The 24041-nt window shown below is 52.1% G+C and overlaps 2 protein-coding genes and 1 pseudogene across 2 annotated transcripts in view; 1 reads left to right on the top strand and 2 right to left on the bottom strand.

Moving 5' to 3' along the window:
- NPC1L1 (NPC1 like intracellular cholesterol transporter 1) overlaps positions 1-6496 on the bottom strand; it is a 32985-nt gene extending 26489 nt beyond the window's left edge. The window contains exons 1-2 of the mRNA XM_053401275.1: positions 6372-6496; positions 2003-3546 (exon numbers count right to left, since the gene is read on the bottom strand). Of these exons, the coding sequence (XP_053257250.1) occupies positions 2003-3546; positions 6372-6425 (1598 nt within the window). The 5' untranslated portion in view covers positions 6426-6496. The remainder of the gene's footprint in view (positions 1-2002; positions 3547-6371) is intronic.
- Positions 6497-7050: 554 nt separating this feature from the next.
- LOC128419970 (ATP synthase F(0) complex subunit B1, mitochondrial-like) lies at positions 7051-8098 on the top strand (annotated as a pseudogene).
- Positions 8099-10893: 2795 nt separating this feature from the next.
- Positions 10894-22071, bottom strand: DDX56 (DEAD-box helicase 56). Its single transcript, XM_053401283.1, has 14 exons — positions 21963-22071; positions 21715-21876; positions 20321-20481; positions 19206-19376; positions 18225-18315; positions 16789-17033; positions 16417-16545; positions 14450-14563; positions 13959-14056; positions 13672-13745; positions 12492-12581; positions 12264-12369; positions 11773-11852; positions 10894-11104 (listed from the first exon to the last, which is right to left on the bottom strand). The coding sequence occupies exons 1-14, from the start codon at positions 22017-22019 to the stop codon at positions 11000-11002; spliced, it is 1683 nt and encodes a 560-aa protein (XP_053257258.1). The 5' UTR covers positions 22020-22071; the 3' UTR covers positions 10894-10999.
- Positions 22072-24041: the final 1970 nt, after the last annotated feature.

The following is a 24041-nucleotide window of genomic DNA, read 5'->3' as shown; positions in this document are numbered from 1 at the left end:
AGACATCTGAAGACAGCTTGAATAAGGAAGTTTTTTAATGTTCACATAAGTTTTTAAAGGGGCCGCGGGTAGCGCTGTGGGTTAAACCACAGAGCCTAGGACTTGCCAATCAGAAGGTTGGTGGTTCGAATCCCCACGACGGGGTGAGCTCTCGTTGCTCGGTCCCTGCTCCTGCCAACCTAGCAGTTCAAAAGCACATCAAAATGCAAGTAGAGAAATAGGTACCGCTCCGGCGGGAAGGTAAACGGCGTTTCCATGCGCTGCTCTTGTTCGCCAGAAGCGGCTTCATTATGCTGGCCACATGACCCGGAAGCTGTACACTGGCTCCCTCGGCCAATAAAGCGAGATGAGCACCGCAACCCCAGAGTCGGGCACGACTGGACCTAATGGTCAGGGGTCCCTTTACCTTTATGTTTTTATATGTGTTGGAAGCCGCCCAGAGTGGCTAGGGCTACCCAGTCAGATGGGTGGGGTATAAAAGAGAATATCATTATTATGGAATAGGACATCCCTATTTTCATGCTGTGTTCTGATTGGTCTCACCACCTGTCCACGTTGGCATGGAGGGGTGGGGGCCACAGAGCCAAAACGTCGTCCCCCCCAGTCAACCTCAGTTTGCAGCGGCTCTCCAGGTTCCCAGGCCTTTCTCAACCCTACCTAGAGATGAAGCTGGGGACGAACAGAGGACCTTCCGCTTGCCAATCAGGGGCTCTAAGCCTGAGCCACAGGCAAAGGGGCAATGGCACTTGTGGGAGGAAGGACTCTGCTGTTGCTGGACTGCATGAGCAGAGACTCGGAGCCAGCAGGAGGTTGCCAACCCTCCACTCTGAAGGCCACCCCTGGGCGCTGCCAACAAAACCAGGCTCCCGGGAAGGCCCAGCCTCACCTCCCGCCTCGAGGGCTGTGCCAAGATGGCGCAGGAGGTACCGTATTTTTTGCTCCATAACACTCACTTTTTTCCTCCTAGAAAGTAAGGGGAAATGTCTGTGCGTGTTATGGAGCGAATGCCTACGGATGGCGGGGGGATCTGCTGCAGTCGTGAGCAGAGGATCCATGGTTCCCCTTCCTTCCCTCCTCCGTGGCTCGCTTTGAAACAGCAAAGCAGGAGAAGAGCCGCTGAGTGGGGAGGAGAGAGGGACAGAAAACCTGCTTGCTTTAAAGGAGCAAAGCAGGAGAGGAGAGGAGCCGCTTACATGAGTGTAAGCGGCTCCTGTCCAGTTGGCTCCTTTAAAGCAAGCAGGCTCTCTGTCCCTCTCTCCTCCCCACTCTGCTCGCTAAATAGCAGCAAAGTTTTTCAGCTCGCTAAGCCGGGGAGGTGGGAGAGAAGCAGAACCTGCTTTCTTTAAAGGAGCAAAGAACCTGCTTTCTTTAAAGGAGCAAAGGAGGAGCCTTCTCCCCTTATACCCTTCTTCTGCATTATTAGCAGCATCCTTTCTCCACACACCCCACGCGTGCTCCTTGTCCCTTGAGTGCTTTTCCTTCCCTCCCCACTTAAAACGTGGTTACAAAGCACGGATCCACATGGATCCTCAGGATTTTTGCACTGGGTCACCCCAAATTCACCATCAGATCACATAGCATGTCCATGGCTACAGCTTGCACCAAAAAAATCATGCACCCACTGTTGCCTGGGGCCGCAGTGGTGCAAAAATGTGGTTACAAAGCATGGATCCACATGGATCCTCAGGATTTTTGCATTGGGCTACCCCAAACTCACCGTCAGATCACATGTCTGTGGCCACAGCATGAGCCACAAAAATCATATATCCACTGTTTTGTTTAGAATATTTTTTTTCTTGTTTTCCTCCTCTAAAAACTATGTGCGTGTTATGGTCTGGTGCGTGTTATAGAGCGAAAAATACGGTAATTTGTTCCTGACTCCAAACATAGGACTCAGCCAGATGCACACCCCCTGCTCCAGCTCAGCCTGATCAAAACAAAGGCCGCTGTCCCACTAAAGTGTATATTAAAAAAAGGGGGTCCCCTGGGGACCAGGGCTTACTTGACGCAATAGAGGAAGTGGTCTTTCCAGTCCACAGTGCCATTCTTGCCCCTCATTGTCTGGTTGGCTGTCATATTTAGGCGGGTCACGTTGTTCTGAAAATACTGCAACAGGCTGTTGACGCAGCAGTCAGAAAGGGTAGAATTCTCAGGGTTCAGGGGGGCATAGCAGATGTCCTTCAGAGAGATGTTCCTGCCATACTCCGCAGACCAGACCTCGATGGCTTGCAGCCTCTGCTGCAGGTCCAGCAGGTCCAGTAGAACCTCCATGGAGAGGATGCCACTGAAATTCTTATTGCCCAGGATGAGGGAGTCATAGGTGTAGCTGGGACGGTCCTTGGCGGTCATGATGACCTGGTTAGTCCTGAAGAAGGGCCCAAAGTTCTCGTCATAGAAGGCCTTCTCCTTCCGGGCCTGACTGTCGGGTTTGGACCACAGCTCCACAGGGTCTGTGGTCAGCTGGATAAAGACCAGCCCGCTGGAGAGCCCTATCACCATCACCACCGAGATGGCGATCACCTGGATGGGGTAGGAGGCCACCAGTGTGCCCCAGCAGCTGAATATCCTGGCCAGGAAGTCATGGGTGGCCTGGCTCACATTCTGAGAACAGGTTGGTTTGGGCATGGCTTTCTTGGGACCTTTGTCCTTCTGTTTCCGACACGAGCAGGAGCACCCTCGCTGGATCAGGAAGGCCACAAACAGCACCATGAGGAGGCAGAAGAGGAAGATGCACAGGAAGAGGACCCCACCCATTGCCCCCACTTGGAAGGGCCTCTGGGCAGGGTGAGGGTCCAGGGCTGCAGGACATGCCTGGGAACAGTCCTGGCAGGAACACCTCTCCTTGGTCCCATTGCCCACTGCCTCGCTGCACTTCCAGGCCGTTCCATTGAAGGGCACGATGCCACCCTGAATTGGGGCAGAGCCTTCGGGCACCAGCTGGAAGGAGATGGCCAAAGGGGCCACCCCATTGCTTATGTCCCCCTGGAAATCCAGCCACCTCTGGCTGTTGCACAAGGTGGCCCCATATTTGCCACACATGGTGCTGATGGCGTAGCCGCCCGTCGCCGGCATCCTCACCCCTTTGCAAGAGTCGAAGGACTCCTGAGCAAAGCGCTGGCTGTAGTAGCACTGGTACTCCAGTACCCCTTGCTTCTCCTCCCCCTCGATGGTGCGGTTGAAATAGCGGGTGATGTTGGTGAAGAGGCTCTGGTCCGGGCTGCAAGTGCTCTGGCAGTAGATGCTGGCAAAGTTCTCCGAGCAGGATGGGCAGCGAGACAGAATCGCCTGGGACATGGACAAGCTGGTCTGCAGGTCTCGCAGCTGGGCCTCGGAGCAGCAGGCGAAGGTGTCATTGGCCCCCGTGAACAGCATCGGGCAGATGGTCTGGAGGAGGCTGAGGTGGGAGCCATTGAGTTTCCGGGCCGGCGTGTTGGAGATGCAAGGGACAACTGCTAGGAGAAGACTGGAACTGATTTCGGGGTTCTTGCCGCACACTCCGTAGAAGGAACAGTATTTTGCCTGATGGATTGGTGTGAGGGCAGCCGCCTTGGTCCCATAGGAGGGGGAGGGAGAGATGTCATACAGAACCGATCATTTCTTAGTATTTATTTTGTCAATTAGGTCTAGACTTTTTTGTCACCACTATTGTGCTTCAATTCCTCAAACTTCCTTCCTGTCAAAATCCCTTCTATTGTGAAGACAGAAGCAGAGAATTCATTCTGCTTCTCTGCAGTCACCTTATTCTCCTTTGGCACAAATTTCACCCCCTCATCACCCAAAGACACTCCACTGCCTCCCTAACTGGCTGGCTGCTAGCAATATACAGTGGTAAAAAGGTAAAGGTAAAGGGACCCCTGACCATTAGGTCCAGTCATGATCGACTCTGGGGTTGCGGCGCTCATCTCGCTTTACTGGCCGAGGGAGCCGGCGTACAGCTTCCGGGTCATGTGGCCAGCATGACTAAGCCGCTTCTGGCGAACCAGAGCAGCGCACAGAAACGCCATTTACCTTCCCGCTGGAGCGGTACCTATTTATCTACTTGCACTTTGACGTGCTTTCAAACTGCTAGGTTGGCAGTACCTCGGGTTAAGTACTTAATTCGTTCTGGAGGTCTGTTCTTAACCTGAAACTGTTCTTAACCTGAAGCACCACTTTAGCTAATGGGGCCTTCTGCTGCTGCTGCGCCGCCAGAGCACAATTTCTGTTCTCATCCTGAAGCAAAGTTCTTAACCTGAAGCACTATTTCTGGGTTAGCGGAGTCTGTAACCTGAAGCGTATGTAACCTGAAGCGTATGTAACCCGAGGTACCACTATACCTGAGAGCTTTCATTGCTTGTGGTCTCTCTGTTTTTAGCAATTTGCTCCTCGAATACTTTTCTTATTATTATTATTTGCATTCCTTACTGTCTGCTTACTTTTCTCTGCATTTTCGTGTTCCTTTTTGGTCTCATTTGAACAAGACTTCCATTTTCTAATGGAAATCTTCTTGCCTCTCTAACAGCTTATTTGACCACATTGACACTCTGGCAGTACCTCGTTTGATCTGCAGTGCATACATTCTATCTAATACTGTAGTTTTAAACAACCCCCCCAAATATTTGGAGAGAATTGACCCTCTTGACTTGACCCTTGCAACTTCCTTTTTGTCGCAGTCCTCTCCGTTTTGAGAAGTTTCAAATGTGACCGCTGGATTTTCTTTGCAATTGTCTATTTGCACATACACTGAATCAGATAGCACTATGGTCGCTGTTCCCAGTTGGTTCAAGAATACTTGCACCATGTTCTGGTGCCACTTAAGATTAAGTCCCGGGCACCCTGCTTTGTGCAACTGTTCCTAGGGCACAGACATTGAGGGCATCTAGAAATGCTACCTCTATGTGTGATGTGTACCCAACAGCCTAGACCAAGGGTCAGCAACCTTTTTCAGCCAGGGGCCGGTCCACCGTCCCTCAGACCATGTGGTGGGCCGGACTATATTTTGAAAAAGAAAAAAATGAACAAATTCCTATGCCCCACAAATAACCCAGAAATGCATTTTAAATAAAATCACACATTCTACTCATGTAAAAACACCAGGCAGGCCCCACAAATAACCCAGAGATGCATTTTAAATAAAAAGACACATTCTACTTATGTAAAAACACACTGATTCCCGGACCGTCAGCGGGTCGGATTTAGAAGGCGATTTGGCCGCATCCGGCCCCCAGGCCTTGGTTTGCCTACCCCTGGCCTAGACAAGCATAACTGAAGTTGCCTATTACTATAGCATTTCCTCGTTCAGATGTTTCCTTGATTTCGTTCTCCATCCGAATATCCCCCTGAGCATTTTTGCCAAGGGGATAACATGTCCCCAGTACAAAGTTACTCCTGGGACCCAGCATTACCACACACAATGATTATTCGGAGCGATGCTTGTCTGTGTCCTCTTTGACACAGTGCAAGACCTCCTCTAGAAAACCCTCTGCCCTATTCTTCCTATTATGTTTGCATCCTTAGATAATTGTGTCTCACCGGCCCTCTCTGTTCCACTACGTTTCCCCTTGGCTGTGAGAATCCGCACTAAAATCCCTGTTTCCTCTCAAAACGCACACATTAAAATATATTTGGAGGCCTTGTTTTTGAGCCAAGAACTGCACTGGAACTGTGGGGAACTGTGAAAGTACAACTGAATTCTGATCCGTCCAGGAGGGTGGATCTCATCAGACTGATTTGGAATTGGCAAGAACTCAGACTCCTCAAGGTTGGGGAGGCACCTCTTCCACAAGGCTGTCAACATTGCTTGCTGTATGGTCTCCTATGTATCTGCTATGCTATTTTGTTACTGATAGTGGAAGCTGGTTTTCCACCGCTCTGGACGGCAGGACCCAAACCAGTGGATTCCAGTGACAAGAAAAGAGATTCCAGCTAAACCTTTCTGACAGTAAGAGCTGTTTGACAGCACGACAGACTCCCTTGGAAGGTGACAGACACCACTGGCGATTTTAAAGCAGATGTTGAATAGCCATCTGCTAGGGATACTTTAGCTGCAATTCCTGCCCTGCAAGGCTTTGGACTAGATGACCCTTGGATTCATTCCCAACTCGACAACTGTATGATTTCTGCCTTCGTAAATGAGTGTGAATGTCTTAGGAAAGCAAAGTTGAACAAGGTCTGTCTGTTGTTCCCTGGCAGTCCAGAGATATAGGACCCATTTTCTGTGGGCAGCTGAAACAGGACAGAGATGGATTTGGGCTGCCCATTTAGTTCCATCTCATCCTGCTCCCCTAAGAAACAGCTCGGTTGCCCAAGGCCCTTTGAAGGCTGTTGACTCCTGAAGCCCTCTTGCCCTTCCCTCCATCATCCACCCCCACCAGGCCCCTGACCTCACTCACCAGGCCCAGCCCGGCCCTGGAAAGCACCAAGGCAAGCAGGATGGCGCTCAGCATCCTGGCAGCTTGTCCTCAGTCCCAAACAGAAGCTTCAGTAAGGAGGGAGTGCCCAGGACTTGCTCTGCCAAGGTGCCTGTCACAAGTCCACCCGACGCCCAGTTATTAGCAGACCTGGTCTGACATCTGGGGAGCCAATCAGGCTGCGCCAAGGCTGTAAAACCCCTGCTATCATTAACCTGAAAGTGGAGCTGAGGTTCTTCGGACTTGCTTCGGGGAGACCTACCTGTTGTACGCTCTTCAGTCACAAGAACGTAAGAAAAGCCTGCTGGATCAGGGCCATGGCCCATTTAGTCCATCATCCTGTCCTCGCAGTGGCTGAATTGGCACACCAGAACTCTCCCATCCTGTGGCTTCCAGCAACTGGGATCCAGAAGTATGGCTGCCTCCAACTGTGCAAGCAGAGCCGAGCCATCAAGGCCAGCAGCCATGGATGGCCCTCTCCTTCTCCATGAATTTGTCCAACCTTCTTTTAAAGCCATCCAAGTTGGTGGCCATCATTGCCTCCTGTAGGGGCAAGTTCCACACTTCAACTGTGTAGGGCGTTGGCGAGACCTCCTCCACGGAGGCTGCCATCTTGAGTTCTCTTTGTCGGGTCACAGGGACGGAGACGGCGGTGGCGGCAGCAGCGATGTTGTCTCGTTTGGCTGTGTGTGTCCTGGCCTCGGCTGGTGGCCTGAAGAGCTTGGCACCCGCTCTGCCCGTGGGGGCAGTGCAAATATTAAGACCACTTCACACAAGTCAGCAACGCTTCACTCCTGTGCCACCTCTTCCAGAGACTGGAGGAAAAGTCCGCCATGGAATATTCCCTGAAGAAATTTTCCAATTCTTATACCCTGAAACAGGAGTCACAGGACCCTATATGCTTGGGACTAGGCTTCTGCTCTATATGGTCTCTAAGGAACTTTACATAGTTAACCATGAAAACAATAGCTGGAGGTGTTATGGAAAGAATTCTCATCTACATAATAAAGAAGTACGGTGCAGATGTAGCAGCTTTTGCTAACAAGCTGAATGAGGATACTATAGCACAAGCAACATCTGTGAAAAATGTGATGATAGAAAGAGCAGTGGAGAGTTGAGGGTTGTCACGATCTCTTTGATACCAAGCAGAACAATGTTGCTATAATGCTTGAGACAAACTACAGAGAGAGCCTGTTTACTGTATACAGTGGTACCTCGGGTTATATATGCTTCAGGTTACATACGCTTCAGGTTACACACTCCACTAAGCCAGAAATAGTGCTTCAGGTTAAGAACTTTGCTTCAGGATAAGAACAGATATTGTGCTCCAGCGGCGTGGCGGCAGCAGGAGACCCCATTAGCTAAAGTAGTGCTTCAGGTTAAGAACAGTTTCAGGTTAAGAACAGACCTCTGGAACGAATTAAGTACTTAACCCGAGGTACCACCGTACACAGAAGTGAAGAAGTGGCTGGATTATCACGTGGCAGTACAGCATCTCAAGCGGAATATGGAACAAAATCACATGATCAGCTAGGTTGAGCAAACCGTTAGGCAGAGTATTACAGCCCAACAGGAGGAGAGCATTGCTAAGCGCATCTTGGACCTGAAAGCATTGTCAAAGTCTGCACAAGCAACCGTTTAAAAACAATTGTGACCTCTTAAACCATATGATGGCAAATCTTAAATAAAACATATATACCTTAAAAAAAACAAAACTGTGCAGGATGTCAAGGACTTCCTTTTATCTATCCCGAATCTTCCAACTTTCAGCTGCACTGGATGGCCACAAGTTCTAGCATTGTGAGAGGTGATAAACTTCTCTCTCCATTTTATCCATGCTGTGCATTATTTTACAAATGTACATTATGCTGCCTCTTTACCTTTTCGCTAAACTAAAATGTCCCAAATGCTGCAACCTTTCCTTGTAGGCGAGTGGCTCCAACCCTTTGATCATTTGGGTTGGCCATTTTGGATTCTCCTCCAGCTCCACAATATCCTTATTAAGGTGAGGCGACCCAAACTACATATAGTATCCTAAATGCAGTTGCACCAGATTTGGTATACTGGCATTGAAACAGGTGAGCTATAAGCTGCCTAACACACCCCACAGCATCCGGGCTGCCCAGAACTCCCCACCACGGCCCCTCCAGACTGACGGTCCTCTTCAGGTAAGATGGAACACCTGGTGGACTCTGCCCCACCACCCAGCACCTGCTCAATTCTCCCTCCAGGATCCGCTGCCTCAAGCATTTCACTACAGTCATACCTTGGGTTGAGGTTGAGTGCTTTCGGGTTGCGCTCTGCGGCGACCCGGAAGTAACGGGACATGTTACTTTCGGGTTTCGCCGCTCACGCAGACGGTCAAAATGACATCACGCGCATGCGGGGAAGCGGCGAATTGCAACCCGCGCAGACGTGGGTTGCGTTCGCTTCAGGATGCGAACAGGGCTCTGGAACGGATAATAATAATAGTAATTTATTATTTATACTCCGCCCATCTGGCTGGGTTTCCCCAGCCACTCTGGGCGGCTTCCAACAAAACACTAAAATACAATAACCTATTAAACATTAAAAGCTTCCCTAAACAGGGATGCCTTCAGGTGTCTTCTAAAGGTTTGGTAGTTATTTTTCTCTTTGACATCTGGTGGGAGGGCGTTCCACAGGGCGGGTGCCACTACCGAGAAGGCCCTCTGCCTGGTTCCCTGTAAGTTGGCTTCTCGCAGTGAGGGAACCGCCAGAAGGCCCTCGGTGCTGGACCTCAGTGTCTGGGCAGAACGATGGAGGTGGAGACACTCCTTCAGGTATACTGGACCAAGGCCATTTAGGGCTTTTAAGGTCAGCACCAAAACTTTGAATTGTGCTCGGAAATGTACTGGGAACCAGTGTAGGTCCTTCAAGACTGGTGTTATATGGTCTCAGCGGCCGCTCCCAGTCACCAGTCGAGCTGCCACATTCTGGATTAGTTGTAGTTTCCGGGTCACCTTCAAAGGTAGCCCCACGTAGAGCGCATTGCAGTAGTCCAAGCGGGAGAAAACCAGAGCATGCACCACTCTGGCGAGAGAGTCTGCGGGCAGGTAGGGTCTCAGCCTGCGTACCAGGTGGAGCTGGTAAACAGCTGCTCTGGACACAGAACTCACCTGTGCCTCCATGGACAGCTGTGAGTCCTGTTCGTATCCAGAAGTACCACTGTATTTAAAGAAAATGCAGAAGGTGCTATTTCCCCCTTCTGGGGTCACCGCCCCCCAATACACTGTAAAAATCAATACAACCCTTCAGGGTTTGGGGGTGTGTGTGATATTCTCAGGAACAGCTGAGCTTTAACAGGAAATGGTGTACCCAGCTGAGGGGTGAAGAAGGCAGGCCTGGAACCTCTTTGGAACCAAACTGCTGTTGCAGCCCAGATGGGAAAACACCCCGATGAGGCTTATTCATTTTGCCACATGGCAACAAGGAAGGTGCCCGACATGGCAACAAGGAAGGTGCCCGTCTCCCTCCCTCCCTGTGAAAAGAGCAGGCCTGGTAGCCCGCTCAACCTGCCAACCCACTCAAGGCAAAGCCACTTGATTTGCCAAGTCACACCACGCTTGGCTTTGACCCTTGCAAGTGCAAAGCCACGTAAGCTTCTTGGGGAAACATCCGAGGAGGAAGCAGTGCAGTTGAAGGCAAGGAAAGCCGGGGGTGGGGGGTTGAGGAACAGGACAGGGAGTTGCGTGTTTGTTGCTTATGGTCCAAGAGGCCTCGCCCAGGAGGGTCCACAGGCTCTGTCTGCTGCCTCCACCTTGAGCTGCTTATCTTCCTTCCTTCTCAAGGTTTACAAGCCTGCCCTGGCCTTGACGCCTGATAAGGCCAAGGGAGCCTGGGCAATAGTCCACTAGTTGCCATTATTGGCAGCTGCTGGCACAGGTAGCCACAAGCAGAACAAGGGCCACAGGACGCACCACGGAGGCGGGGGCCCGTGCTGTGAGCAGACCTGCTATCACCCTGGAAGAGCCTTGCTCTGCCTTCACCTCAGACCCGGGGAGCAAAGGGCTGGGGTGGGGCCCAGCTAGCGAGGGCAAAGGAGTGCGATACAAGAGAACAACTCGGTTTACAGAAACCAGGTGAGAAGGAATTGCAGACAGGGCATTTGGCACATCCCAAAGCAGGGGGTGTGATTGAAGGTAAAGGATGTTTACAGAGTTTCAGGACTTCTTCCAGGCAGCGGCTGCTGCCAGGAAACTCCACGGGAGGAACCCGGCTTCCAAGACACAGCACCTTCACCCACACAAGGAAGCAAATGGGAAGGGGGACCCTGCACTCACCCGCCACCCGGCCCAGAGAGGCAGGCGCAAGGGGCCCCGAGCTACTCCCCAGGCAGTGTTGCCAGGACAGAGGAGGCAGCTCAAAGACAAACAAAAAACCCCACAGAGACTTGAGAATGCACAGGAAGTTCCTCCTGGCCTTAAGGCACTGCAATGGCCCTTTAATGTTCTTCTGAGGAAGGCCTCCGAACCTGACAAGATGGTGGCCGAGCACAAACAGCTGTCCTTTATTTACATCAAATATCCTGGCCCCAAAACAGGGGCCCAGCACCAGCCTCCTCCCCAACACAGTTCAGCTATAAGTGGCGGTCAGGATCCAGGCGTTCCAGCGGCCGTCCGGTGCTTGGCTGACCGATGCTTGGCTCCCGACCTCTGCTTCGTGCATCTGAAGCTCCGCAGGGGGTTCCGCTGGCCCTATTGGGGGAGGGAGAGACAGTGTAGAAGTGGATCTCACAGGGGGAGGGGGGTTGCCTGACCACTGGGCTGCTGGGTCCCTCGCCCTGCTGCCACAATCACAGATCCTAAGGGCCTCTGGCAAAGACTCCTGAGCTTTTTGCTTCGGGGTTGGGTCTGCAAACCCCACCCACCCACGAGCCACACCATTTATCCTCAGCACTTGGACTCCCCCCATGAAGGTGCAGAACCAGAAGAACCACAGAAAGGGGCAGAAGAACTGCCCAAGGCTCCCCATGGCAGGTCCCAAACTCAACCCACACCCTACGTAGCCAGGAGTGGAGATCCCAGGAAACAGCAGAGGTGAGAGTTTTGTTCTTGCACCCCAAGGAGTATGGGGGTGAAGGAACAAATACAGAGGAGGGGTGAATTAGGGCCTCTGGTGGAGCACAGAAGGTCCCCCAGCTGTCAAGCCCCCCAATTGTCAAGCCTTCTTTACAGGACCCAGCACATGATCGACAGCAGCTCCACAAACTTCCCAAGCAGAGGCTGGAAAACAGGGAGCCGTGCCCGGTTCCATAAAGTTTTGCGAAGAAACCTTCCCTGGGCCCTGCCAGGGTGTGAGGAACAGCAGGCCAGTCCCCGCTCCCCCTCCAGTTTGGGGTGAGCAGCAGAGGAGCAAGACATACCCTAGTTTTGGGTTGCAGTGGCTTCCGTCGTCTGCGCTTGCTGCCCAGGGGCTGCGCCACAGCCCGGAGGGTGGGAGGCACTGGGGAGAGAAGAGGAGCAGCCGCTGGTGGTTACTGGCCCAAACAGGAGGCGGAAGAGCCCTCTCTTGCAGCCTATTCTCGAGAGGCCTGCGATGCTTTTGCACTAGCTCTCCCCCCCCCCCCACGATACCCGACCCCCTTTGCTGCGCTTTTTCTTCCGCACCACAGCTGAGAAGCAAGAACTTCCCCTCGCACAGCTTAAGAAGCCTTGGAGATTTGCATGGACAGTGGCGTGTGGACTCCAAGGTAAGGACTCTGCAGAAGAAGCAGGGCTCCCTCTCTTTCCCCCTCGGAGGAGGGAAGCCCAAGTCCCGCCCCAGAGCTCATCTACAGGGCCTGCTGCTGTTCGCCGCCCCTCAGACGCAGCATTGAGCCCCCCTGCTGAGGCCACAAATGCCGCCCCCTCCTACCCAGGTATGCTGGTACGTTCCGCAAGTGGGGCTTGACAATGGCTGGGTGAAGAGGCTTGTCGTGGCGCAGGAGGTCCAGGTCCCGAGGATTGTCCTCAAAGTACGTCTGGCAGGAGAGAAATGGAGGTTAGCGGCAGCTCCTCAGCAGCCGCCCCTCCCTGACGGCCCCCTCCCACTCTCTCGGGTCCCACTGCCCTCCCCACGCCCAGGTGCTGCGCAGGCGAATACCTTCAGCTTCTCAGAGTTGAGCAGCTCCTCCTTGATCTCCCGGAGGCGAGCTTCCTTGATGGCCTGCTTGGTGACGGACCGCATGGCGTCCTGAGAGCGAAGAGCAAAGGACCCAACTGAGGTGGGCGGGTAGTTTAAAAGCAATGGGGAGGGGGGCACAAGACTTATTCCATCCCCATGATTACCAAAAGCAGCAGCTGAGTCGGGAGAAAACAAGAAATAGTGGGAGGAGGCAACAAGGCCTCCGGATCACGCTGTGGCATCCAGAGAACTGGATCCTGTGCTTTACAATTCCTTGCCAAACGTTCCTGCCGCCTCTGAGATTTTCCCTCTCTAGCGCCTGGCAAAACCACTCAGGGAAGGGGATATCAGGGGGCTCCCTGAAGCAGGCTTGTCCTCAACACGGAGAACCCAAGATCTGCCTGAAACAGCTGCCTTTTAATAATAATAAAATTTATTTATACCTGCCCTCCCCAGCCAAGACCGGGCTCAGGGCGCCGAACAACCAATAATAAAAACAAGTTGATTAAAATACAATTTAAAAAACAAGATTAAAATACAACTTAAAAAACAAGATTAAAATACAACATTAAAACATTAAAATGCAGCCTCTTCAGAGGAGGAGAAAGGAAAAAAGAAAGAGGGAGAGGGAATCAAATTGATTCTAAGCCAAAGGCCAGGCGGAACAACTCTGTCTTACAGGCCCTGCAGAAAGAAATCAGATCCTGCAGGGCCCTGGTCTCATGAGGCAGAGCGTTCCACCAGGCCGGAGCCAGTGTTGAGAAGCCCCTGGCTCTGGTTGAGGCTAATCTAACTTCCTTAGGGCCCGGGACCTCTAGGGTGTTGCTATTTATGGACCTTAAGGTCCTCCGTGGGGCATACCGGGAGAGGTGGTCCTGTAAGTACGAGGGTCCTAGGCCATGAAGGGCTTTAAAGGTCAAAAGCAGCACCTTAAATCTGACCCTTTACTCCACCGGGAGCCAGTGCAGCTGGAAAAGCACCAGACCCATGCCAACCTCACCCCCAACTTGCAGTCTGCCCTGCCAAGGATGGCTCTGAAGCACCACCTGTAACAGGTGCCTCCACCGCCCTGTCCCCTTTGCCTCCGTGCAGGGAGAGGGCAAGAGGAGGTGGTGCGGCCGCAGCCACCTCCCACAGCAGCCAGGCCATGCCCACTCACCCGACAACGGTACCGGAGGCCCTCAATCTCCTCCATCCGGAACAGGTAGGGCCGCAAGGGAGTGTCGTCGCTGCCTGGTTGGGAGAGGATTGAGACCGGTTGGAGCAATGGAAAGTCAAGCAGCCACTGCACGGGGCAACTCTCAAATTGGGCAATTCTGTGCCCAGAGCCAAGCCAGTGCCCCGTGCTGATCTCACCGCCCCTACGCCCCCGGGGGGAGGTGTTCCCTCTGCCCGCTTGGAAGACCTCCTGAGGGCAGCACCTCCCTGCCTCGCGAGCAAACCCACCTCCTCCTGTGAGAGCCGCCTCGATCTCAGCCAGCACAGCCTTCTCAGAGGGCAGCACGAAGGTCAGGGCAGTGCCCGGGTTGTCCGCACGGGCAGTCCTGCAAGGGAGGAAGGGGTCAGGAGGTCAGGGAAGAGAGAGCGCCACAGCTGGAAGGCAAGGAGGGGCTCAGGAGAGGCATCAGGGCTGTGCGGGGGAAAGGCACGCTCCGTGAAAAGGGAGGCAGGACCCAAACACTGTTGGCCCCTTCCCCCTGAATCACCTTCATTTAAATGACCAGCAAATCAGAGAAATGGGTCTTTGATAACCGACTCAAGAGGAAATTCAGAGAAGGCTGGGTTCTGTGCCAGGCAGCTTGCCAAAAAAAAAAAAAAAAAGTCCCAGGTGACCTTTGATAAGTCCCTGTTCTTAGAAAACCAAGCGTAGCTTGGATGCCTCATCCCGGGAATGTGGAATCCGCGGTTCTGTACATGCAAGGCCACCTGCTGCTCACCTGCCTGCTCGGTGAATGTAGGACTCCACTGAGGGAGGGAAGTCAAAGTTCAGGACAGCAGAGACGTTCTGGAAGTCGATCCCACGCGATACTCCGTATTCCTGGTCTTTGCCCCTGCAAGGGAAGCAGCAGAAGAGAGCACTGAGGGCAAGGGGGCGACTCTCTCCCTCTCCGAGGCAGCAGGAAAAGGAAAAGGCCCCTCAGAAGCATCTGGGACTAACCAAGCCACTTGGACGCATCCTGCTGCCCTACTTAACCTGCTTATATACCACTTAGTAAAGGTAAAGGGACCCCTGACCATTAGGTCCAGTCGCGGATGACTCTGGGGTTGCGGCGCTCATCTCACTTTATTGACTGAGGGAGCCGGCGTACAGCTTCCGGGTCATGTGGCCAGCATGACTAAGCCGCTTCTGGCGAACCAGAGCAGCGCACGGAAACGCTGTTTACCTTCCCGCTGGAGCAGTACCTATTTATCTACTTGCACTTTGACGTGCTTTCGAACTGCTAGGTTGGCAGGAGCAGGGACCGAGCAACGGGACCTCACCCCGTTGCAGGGATTCAAACCGCTGACCTTCTGATCGGCAAGTCCTAGGCTCTGTGGTTTAACCCACAGCGCCACCTGCGTCCCATATACCACTTAACTGCAACTAAAACATCTAAGCTGCTTATCAAAGAGCATTAAAAAATGCATTGTCAACAAAAACCAACACTTAAAAACAGATTTCATAACCAAAGTCAATAAAATCAACACTTAAAAGCATACTTTATGAACTCAAGTTACCATGCAAAACAAATGCCAGCTTCTTGGGAGAAATCACCTTTAAAGTTGCATTTACTCAGATGGGGGTTGTTTTATACGCAAGGTGTTAGGGAAGAGTTGTGTTTCAATACCGAATTCTCTGTGGGTTCAGCTCAAACGGCCAATAAGATCCAAACTCCACTTGTCAGTCAAACAGGATGTTTATTTAGCCGTTGCAAGGGGAAGGGGGTTTGACACAACCTCTGCCAGCAAGTAGCTGAGGGGGTGGCACACCAAATATGAAAAAAGCACAAGTCGCAAGTGAAAGGGCAGCTATGTCCGCGTATGGCAGTATTTCCTTCTACTTTGCCTCTACCGATTGAATCACAAAGCATAAAAACTTCCCTATCTTTCCCTCCTTCCTTTGTCCTCAACAGTCATAGCAGTTGCTCTTGCGTACATGTCATTCCGCACTTCTCTCATGGTTCTCTTGCGAAAACAACCTGGCTCAGCCTTTCCTCACGTGCATTTCAATTTTATTTAATTCCTTCATAATTTTATTCTCCTTCCACAAAGATATTAGAGTTTACTGCTTAGGCAGGGTTATGGGGAAAAAAGCACAAGTCTTCAGTTGGTGGCTGGCAGCTGCCAGTTGCTTAAGTTGCATGAGGCTGCTATTTATGCTGTGCTAGGAGGTTTGTAAAATTCACTTCTGACTGCCCAGCTGGGTAGAAGTCATTGGATCACTCACTGGATAGAAAAAAGTGGTCTGGGGTGAGGAGAGAATTCTATGCCACCCAAATCGGATCGGCTGAAGGGTAGGCCGGCTGGAACATAAATAGGCCACCTCTGCCACCACAGATGGAACCAGTTACCCACCATGATTCAAATTCAGCTTATTTCCTTGTGGCGCAGTGGGACAGTGGATCTGTCTGTTAACCAGAAGGTTGGCGGTTCAAGCCCAACCAGGGGCTGGTGTGGGCAGGATTCCTGCACAGCAGGGAGTTAAACTAGACGTTCCTTGGCATCCCTTCCAACTCTACGACTCTATGATCTACCCCACCATTTATTCAAGGCCCTGATCCAGGGCCCGCATGGCATTTCCTGATTGTGAAGAAGTAGACCTGAGGGTCAGCTGCACACCGATGGCACCTAGCCCCCCAGTCTCCTATTTCACACCATCCGTTGTCAAACAGAACGTTATTTGTGGCTCTTAAGCCAAACCTACTTTCCTGCTTTGTTGCCCTTCCTCTTCCTCTTCCCCCTCGTTGGTCCCTCTTTCTCTCCCAGGTCCTGTTCGTCGGTGGCGATGATGTAATCACAGAAGCCCCGATTGAACTGGCTGATGATGTGGCACCTGGAAAAGATCAATTGATGGAAACTGTGGTTTCGCCAGGGGAATTCACCTCTGGATATGACAGGCAGTGCCTGGGGCTGCATCGTGGCCAGGCATGGATGCCACGGCCTGCCAGTTTGTTCCTCTCCCCCTACGTGCCCCCTTCAAGGCCAAAGCACCATACCTGCAGCTCCTTTTCTCCATCTCCCAGGATGGCAGCTGCTGCCTCCACCACTGCCCCCCCACCTACCTAGCAAGGCTCACCTGGACTGAACAGGCAGCTCCGAGTTCAGGACGCAGGCTGGGATGCTGAACTGCTCCAGGAAGAGCTTGAGGCGGTAGCAGCGGTCGATGGTGCTGACAAAGAGGATGACTTTGCCCTTCACCAGCGAAAGCTTCAGCAGTGCATAGAGCAGCAGGAACTTGTCGTCCTCCGTCTCACACCGGATCTGGAACTGGCTCAGCTTGGAGCTGTCTGGCAGCTGCGATTCCTGCAACTTCAGGGTCACCTGTGCAGGAGGTGAAAAGAGGCTTCGCTTTATTTTGGAGTATTTATATGCTGCCTACCAACCAACGTTGTTGAGGCAGCTTAAGCTATTACAGTCGTTACTGCAGCGGGGCCAAGGGATATGAGAAGAAAAAATACCAAAAATACCAGAAGAAATACCAACGAAAAAAAAATGGCAAGGGAAACTTATGGAATATGCAGAACGGGCAAAACTAACAGAGAAACTACCTGAAAAGGACAACAAAGACTTTAAAAGAGAATGGGAATCATTTACAATATATATGAAGAGGCAACATAAAGAAATGGACTCATTGGCAGGGTTTGAGTAAACAATCGCAACTGTACACAACAAAAAATAAGACTACAGTGGTACCTCGGGTTAAGAACTTAATTCGCTACAAAGGTCTGTACTGAACCTGAAACTGTTCTTAACCTGAAGCACCACTTTAGCTAATGGGGCCTCCTGCTGCCACCGCACTGCCGGAGCATGATTTCTGTTCTCATCCTGAAGCAAAGTTCTTAACCTGAAGCACTATTTCTGGGTTAGCGGAGTCTGTAACTTGAAGCGTATGTAACCTGAAGCGTCTGTAACCTGAGGTACCACTGTATATGTATTGAGAAAATTTTGGGGAAACAATATGCAAGGTGAACAATATGGAAATAAAATAAAATGGGAGTATGGGGGAAGTCCAGGGGAGGAGGGTCGAAATATGAAAAACTGTTCAAGATATATTGTTAGAAAAAGTATACATGGAAAAATCAATTTAATTTTTTTAAGGCATATGTAAATCCCTTTCCTGGTGGGGGTCTCTAATGTTCCAGCCAGTGTCCCTGCAGCTAAATGCAGCTGCAAGTGAAGGCTGCCTCAATGGGCCCTGATGCTGCTGTTTCCTCTTGCAGGGCAGAGCTTGGCAAGGCCATGTGGATGGACTCAGGGAGGGAGGCTTGCTGCACAGATGACTCTTAATTGCTCCCTTTCTGTGCCATAGATTGCTAGGAGACCACCAGAACCAACTCAACGCCCGCAGGTTGCAAGAGGCAGACAGACACGGGACCATTACTATCTGTGAAGAGCATTTCCCCCATCACCACAACCCCAGAGCAATGGGACAAGGAAATCCCTGCCCTTCACTTTGCCTCCTTTGAATCCAAAACCAATCCTACAACCTCCAACCAATTTCCCAAAACTTACAGGGTTGTGGAGCACCAGCTCCTTCAGGGCCTCGACATCCGCATTGAAGGTAGCTGACATGAGGAAAGTCTGGTAGATTTTGGGCAAGTGGCTGGAGAGGAAACAAGAGCCCATCATTTGTAAGGTCGCACCAAAAGCCACCCTTGCCCAGCACTCGGCACCCAAAGGCAGCGAACCAGGATGCCTACAGGGCATTGCAGGCACAACAGCCCCAACCTATCCCTCTGCTTCCATAACCTTCACTATAAATATGCTGAGCTTCTTTTCCTAGTGTGATGGCACCAAGTTTTTCCAGCCTGAAAGCTGATTTCAAGTCAGGATTTCCGCTTATACTACACAATTTCCCAAATAAAATATGCCACAAAACCAAATAAAATGGATTCAACAAGCTTCAAAATGGATTCTAGCTAAAGGTAAAGGGACCCCTGACCATTAGGTCCAGTCGTGGCCAACTCTGGAGTTGCGGCGCTCATCTTGCTTTATTGGCCGAGGGAGCCGGCGTACAGCTTCCAGGTCATGTGGCCAGCATGACTAAGCCGCTTCTGGCGAACCAGAGCAGCGCACGGAAACGCCGTTTACCTTCCCGCCGGAGTGGTACCTATTTATCTACTTGCACCTTGACGTGCTTTTGAACTGCTAGGTTGGCAGGAGCAGGGAGCGAGCAATGGGAGCTCACCCCGTCGCGGGGATTCGAACTGCCAACCTTCTGATTGGCAAGTCCTAGGCTCAGTGGTTTAACCCACAGCGCCACCCTAATGGATTCTAGCTGGATACAAAAAGCAATTTTTCTAGCTCCAGGACTATCCCCACTTCCCCCCTTTGCATAGCATCCAACATTCAACAAATGATGGAGCAGGACACCTGAGCAGGTACTGCTTATAAGAACTCAGAGACCTCCTAGCCCCCCTCCACCCTCCCATGGAACCACAGGCTGGCCCCAGGCCTTTCAAAGCCAACAACCCAGGGCCAGAATAAACTCACCACAATAGACTTTTCAAATCTTCCTCAAAGCCAAAGGAGAAAAGGAGGTCAGCTTCATCCAACACCAGGATTTCCAAGGAATCCTGCAGGCTCAGGCTGCCAGCCCTCAAGTGAGCCAGGACCCGCGATGGCGTCCCCACCACCACATCCGGCTTCTCCATCAAGATGGGCCTTGAAGGAAGAGAATGCACAACACGCAAAAGCCTCAGTCAGAGATGGGAAGGCCCAGTCTCTGTGAAACTACCACATACACTTGCCTGACCTTGAATGAAAGCTTTGGGTCTGCGATGCAACCCTGATGGAAAGAGGCTGCCACCCTTGGCTGGGCTACGGAGGATCTCCCCAAGAGGGCAGTGTCAACTGCAGAAGAGGACCCCCATTCATTGTTGCCACTCAGAAAGCAACCAGAGGCCACAAGCAAAATGCGCGACTACAAGAGACTCCAGGGAGGCTCTTGAATGCTTTAGAGAGGCCAGCCTGTCTTCCATCTCCAAAGGCCCCTTGAAAGAACCACCATCACAGCCTGCCAACAAGGAAAGACCCATTTACAGGAATTATTATTATTTATTAAATTTGAATACCATCCCTCACCCAAAGATCACAGGGCGGTTCAAAACATTAAAATACAAACTGAGAACACAAAGGACATAATAAAGCAAAAACAAAAATCTCCCCCCTCTACAAAGACATTTAAAAGGCCATAGAATGTTTAATCAGCCCAAGGCCTGGTTGAAAAGTTTTCACCTGGTGCCTAAATATATGTAACGTAGGTGCCAGGTGAGTCTCCCCGGGGAGAGCTTTTCAAACAGGAGTCACTACATAAAAGGACTGTTCTTGAGTTGCCCCCCTCCAGACCTCTCATGGAGGAGACACACAAAGAAGGGCCTCAGATGATGATTGTGGGTCTGGGTCAGTTCATATGGGGAGAGCAGTCCTTGAGGTATTGCGGTTGTGAGCTGCTTACAGCTTTATAGGTCAAGATGAGCATTTTGAATTGGGCAGGGAAACAAATTGGCAGCCAGTGCAGTTGGGCCAGGAATCAGAAAGCATTTTGGGGGTGGGGGCTTCATTAACATGGCCAGCCCAAGAGGCAGCCATCTTGCCCCTCCACTCACCTCTGAGCCGCCAAGTCCGCCTGGCCAGAGATGTCAACAAGGTGCAGGTCCCGGGAGCAGTAGGAGGTCAGCTGCCGGAGCATCTGCAGCACCTGCTGGCCCAGCTCCTTGGTGGGGACCAGGATGAGTCCCCGAACGGCCTGCTCCGCCACCAGCGCTGACTAGGAGGCAAGAAGAGACCCAGTCAGAAGAGTCCCGCCCTCTCCAGGCCATCACAAAAGGGGCTCTTTAGGTGCGACCCCTGCACTACGGGGGCCTGGGCTAGATGGCCTGGGGGGTGGGGTCCCTTCCAACTCTACAGCTCCACATTCCAGTTCTTCCGGAAGGACCATCTCCACCCCCAACGTTCAACCCGGACACTGAGGTCCAGCGCCGAGGGCCTTCTGGTGGTTCCTTCACTGCGAGAAGTGAAGTTGCAGGGAACCAGGCAGAGGGCCTTCTCAGTAGTGGCGCCTGTCCTGTGGAACGCCCTTCCATCAAATGTCAAAGAAATAAACAACTATCCAACACAGGCATCCCCAAATTCGGCCCTCCAGATGTTTTGGGACTACAAAAGAGCCAGTGTGGTGTGGTGTAGTGGTTAAGAGCGGTAGTCTCGTAATCTTGTGAACCGGGTTTGCATCTCCGCTCCTCCACATGCAGCAGCTGGGTGACCTTGGGCCAGTCACACTTCTCTGAAGTCTCTCAGCCCCACTCACCTCACAGAGTGTTTGTTGTGGGGGAGGAAGGGAAAGGAGAATGTTAGCCGCTTTCTGCTTTCTGCGGTTGTTTTCTGCTGCTCCAGAGAAGCGGACAAGGAGCAATGGATCCAAACTGCAGGAAAGAAGATTCCACCTAAACATTAGGAAGAACTTCCTGACCGTAAGAGCTGTTCGACAGTGGAATTTGCTGCCAAGGAGTGTGGTGGAGTCTCCTTCTTTGGAGGTCTTTAAGCAGAGGCTTGACAACCATATGTCAGGAGTGCTCTGATGGTGTTTCCTGTTTGGCAGGGGGTTGGACTCGATGGCCCTTGTGGTCTCTTCCAACTCTATGATTCTATGAGACTCCTTCGGGTAGTGATAAAGCGTGATATCAAATCCAAACTCTTCTTCTTCTACAATTCCCATCATCCCTGACCACTGGTACTGTTAGCTAGAGATGATGGGAGTTGTAGTCCCAAAACATCTGGAGGGCCAAGTTTGAGGATGTCTGATTTAACGTTTAGAAGACATCTGAAGGCAGTCCTGTTTAGGGAAGTTTTTCATGACTTATGTTTCAATGTATTTTTAATCTTTTGTTGGAAGCCGCCCAGAGTGGCTGGGGAGACCCGGCCAGATGGGCGGGGTATAAATAATGATGATGATGGTGATGATGATGATGAGGGAGGGAGCCGCAAGGGGCCCCGGGTCGCTCACCGCTTTCCCCCGGAGCAGGTGCTGGAGGAGGGGCAGGGCGTAGGCGCCCGTCTTGCCGGAGCCCGTCTTGGCCCGCGCCAGCAGGTCTTTGCCCTCCAGGGCCAGCGGGATGGCCTTCTCCTGGATCAGCGTCGGCTTCGCCCAGCCCAGCTCCGCCGTCGCCTGCCGGGCATAGAGAACGAGAGACACGAGGTCAGGCCCGGAGGCGGAGGCCGCAGCTCCCCCCTTCCCCACCTCGCCCGCGTTACCTGCAGGAGCCGCGCGTCCAGCCCGAGGTGCGCGAAGCTGCCCGCTTCTCCCTCCATGCTGCCCCTGTCCGCGCGGCCGCCGCTTCCGCTTTCTCCAGCCGGAAGCAGCCGCTCTAGCCGGCCAAACCGAACAGCGAGACGCGGCCCCAACGGCGCCCCCTGCAGGCCTTGGCGGCTCGAGCGGCGCTTGCTTCGCTGGCTGCTATTGCAGCGTGGAGTCTCGGAGCCAAACGCGACTGGCTGGCTCCCTGGCTTAGCGCGCACCGGGGCAACTCCTTGCCGGGAGCCCTTTCAGTACTGACGACCTGCTCCGTAGCCTAGACGGGGGGAATGTGGGCCAAGCGAGCAGCCTCCTCTGGGACCCGGGAGTGAAGGTGGCACCGCCAGCCAGGCAGAGAGGTGCAGGGCAATAAAGCCGAAATTGGTCTTTATTAGCCCAAATCTTTTTGAATTATGGTGTTGGAGGAGACTCTTGAGAGTCCCATGGACTGCAAGAAGATCAAACCTCTCCATTCTGAAGGAAATCAGCCCTGAGTGCTCACTGGAAGGACAGATCCAGAAGCTGAGGCTCCAAGACTTTGGCCACCTCATAAGAGAAGACTCCCTGGAAAAGACCCTGATGTTGGGAAAGATGGAGGGCACAAGGAGAAGGGGACGACAGAGGACGAGATGGTTGGACAGTGTTCTCGAAGCTACAAACATGAGTCTGACCAAACTGCGGGAGGCAGTGGAAGACAGGAGTCCCTGGCGTGCTCTGGTCCATGGGGTCACGAAGAGTCGGACACGACTAAATGACTAAACAACAACAACAAGCCCAAATCTGGTTCGACTCGCCAACCCTCTTTGGGTTTAGAGCATGAAGTCTGTTGCGTCTGCTTGGCCACTGGGAATGGGAAACTGGGCCTTTCTCACCTGCATTTAAGCAATCTGTCATCATGCTCTATGATCCTTCGCATGCCAGTGAGAGCCAGTGTGGTGTAGTGGTTAAGAGCGGTAGACTCCTAACCTGGTGAAGCGGGTTCGTGTCTCCGCTCCTCCACATGCAGCTGCAGGGTGACCTTGGGCCAGTCACACTTCTCTGAAGTCTCTCAGCCTCACTCACCTCACAGAGTGTTTGTTGTGGGGGAGGAAGGGAAAGGAGAATGTTAGCCGCTTTGAGACTCCTTTGGGTAGTGATAAAGCGGGATATCAAATGCAAACTCTTCTTCTTCATGCCAGGCACTGCCTTAATGGCCCAGAGGAACCTGAAAGCATCAGAGCCTTCTCTAGAGAGCCTGGCCCACCTTACTCCTTCCCCACACAAAAAAAACTTTGAAGCTGCTGGTTGTGGGGGGTTCCTTTCCGAAGAAGAAGCTTGCAGGAGGAGCCTAGTCCCAGAGCCAATTATATTTTCCTCTTGAGCTCAGTCCCCTTGTCCCCGCACCCCCACCTAAACCCCAAATCAATAACACAAGGAAGAGAAAGCCTTTCGCAGGAAATTTTATTTCACTCCAGAACTGTAACAAGGAACATTATTAAGAATTTACCGTAGTGGGCAGGAAATAAAAAACAGGGAAGAGGAGGGGGAGATAACTGCATTTCAAATTCTCCACTATTCCATGCTCCGGCTCTGCTGCCACCCACAAATCATCAGGCATACTTTTGCATAGGTAGAGGCCTCTCTTTCCAAACTCAAGAAAGGCTGTTCAGGAGCTCCATGGTACATAAACGGCAACTCACTTAATGCTGTCTCCTAGCAAGCTTCCTGCCATCCACATTAGAGGCATTAGCAGGGCCGTATAAAAGAACCCCAACTCATCCAAGTGAAAACTCCTCTCTGTGCAATTAAAAGATGCTACCTTTGGGTATCCTTAAGCTCGGCTCATTTGCAGAAGTCTAGAGATCCCATCTGTGCTAGAACTTGAAAAACACATGGAGCCTAAAGTTTTGCTAACCCCTTGTTCACAGTGGTTATCTAGACCCTCTGCTGGAAACTGGGGAGGGTTACAAGAAGAGATGCTGCCAGAACCCTGTAGGCAACCACTGCTGTTGTCCTAAGTAGCCCCTGCCCCAAGTTCCAGTAGGTATCAGGCCACCCCA

Source organism: Podarcis raffonei, chromosome 8, assembly GCF_027172205.1.
Source record: "Podarcis raffonei isolate rPodRaf1 chromosome 8, rPodRaf1.pri, whole genome shotgun sequence".
Lineage (NCBI taxonomy): Eukaryota > Metazoa > Chordata > Lepidosauria > Squamata > Lacertidae > Podarcis > Podarcis raffonei.
Note: the sequence above shows the minus strand (reverse complement) of the source record. Positions and strands in the feature narration are given on the sequence as shown.

Bases quoted from the DNA above. Each gene is read 5' to 3' on its own strand.
- DDX56 (XM_053401283.1), bottom strand. From the start codon at position 22,019: ATGGAGGGAGAAGCGGGCAGCTTCGCGCACCTCGGGCTGGACGCGCGG. The intron at 16,546-16,788 runs GTGAGCCTTGCT...GATCTTTTCCAG, and splicing joins GAGCTGCCTGTTCAGTCCAG to GTGCCACATCATCAGCCAGT. The intron at 12,370-12,491 runs GTATTCGCCTGC...CTCTCCTGCCAG, and splicing joins TCAACTCTGAGAAGCTGAAG to ACGTACTTTGAGGACAATCC.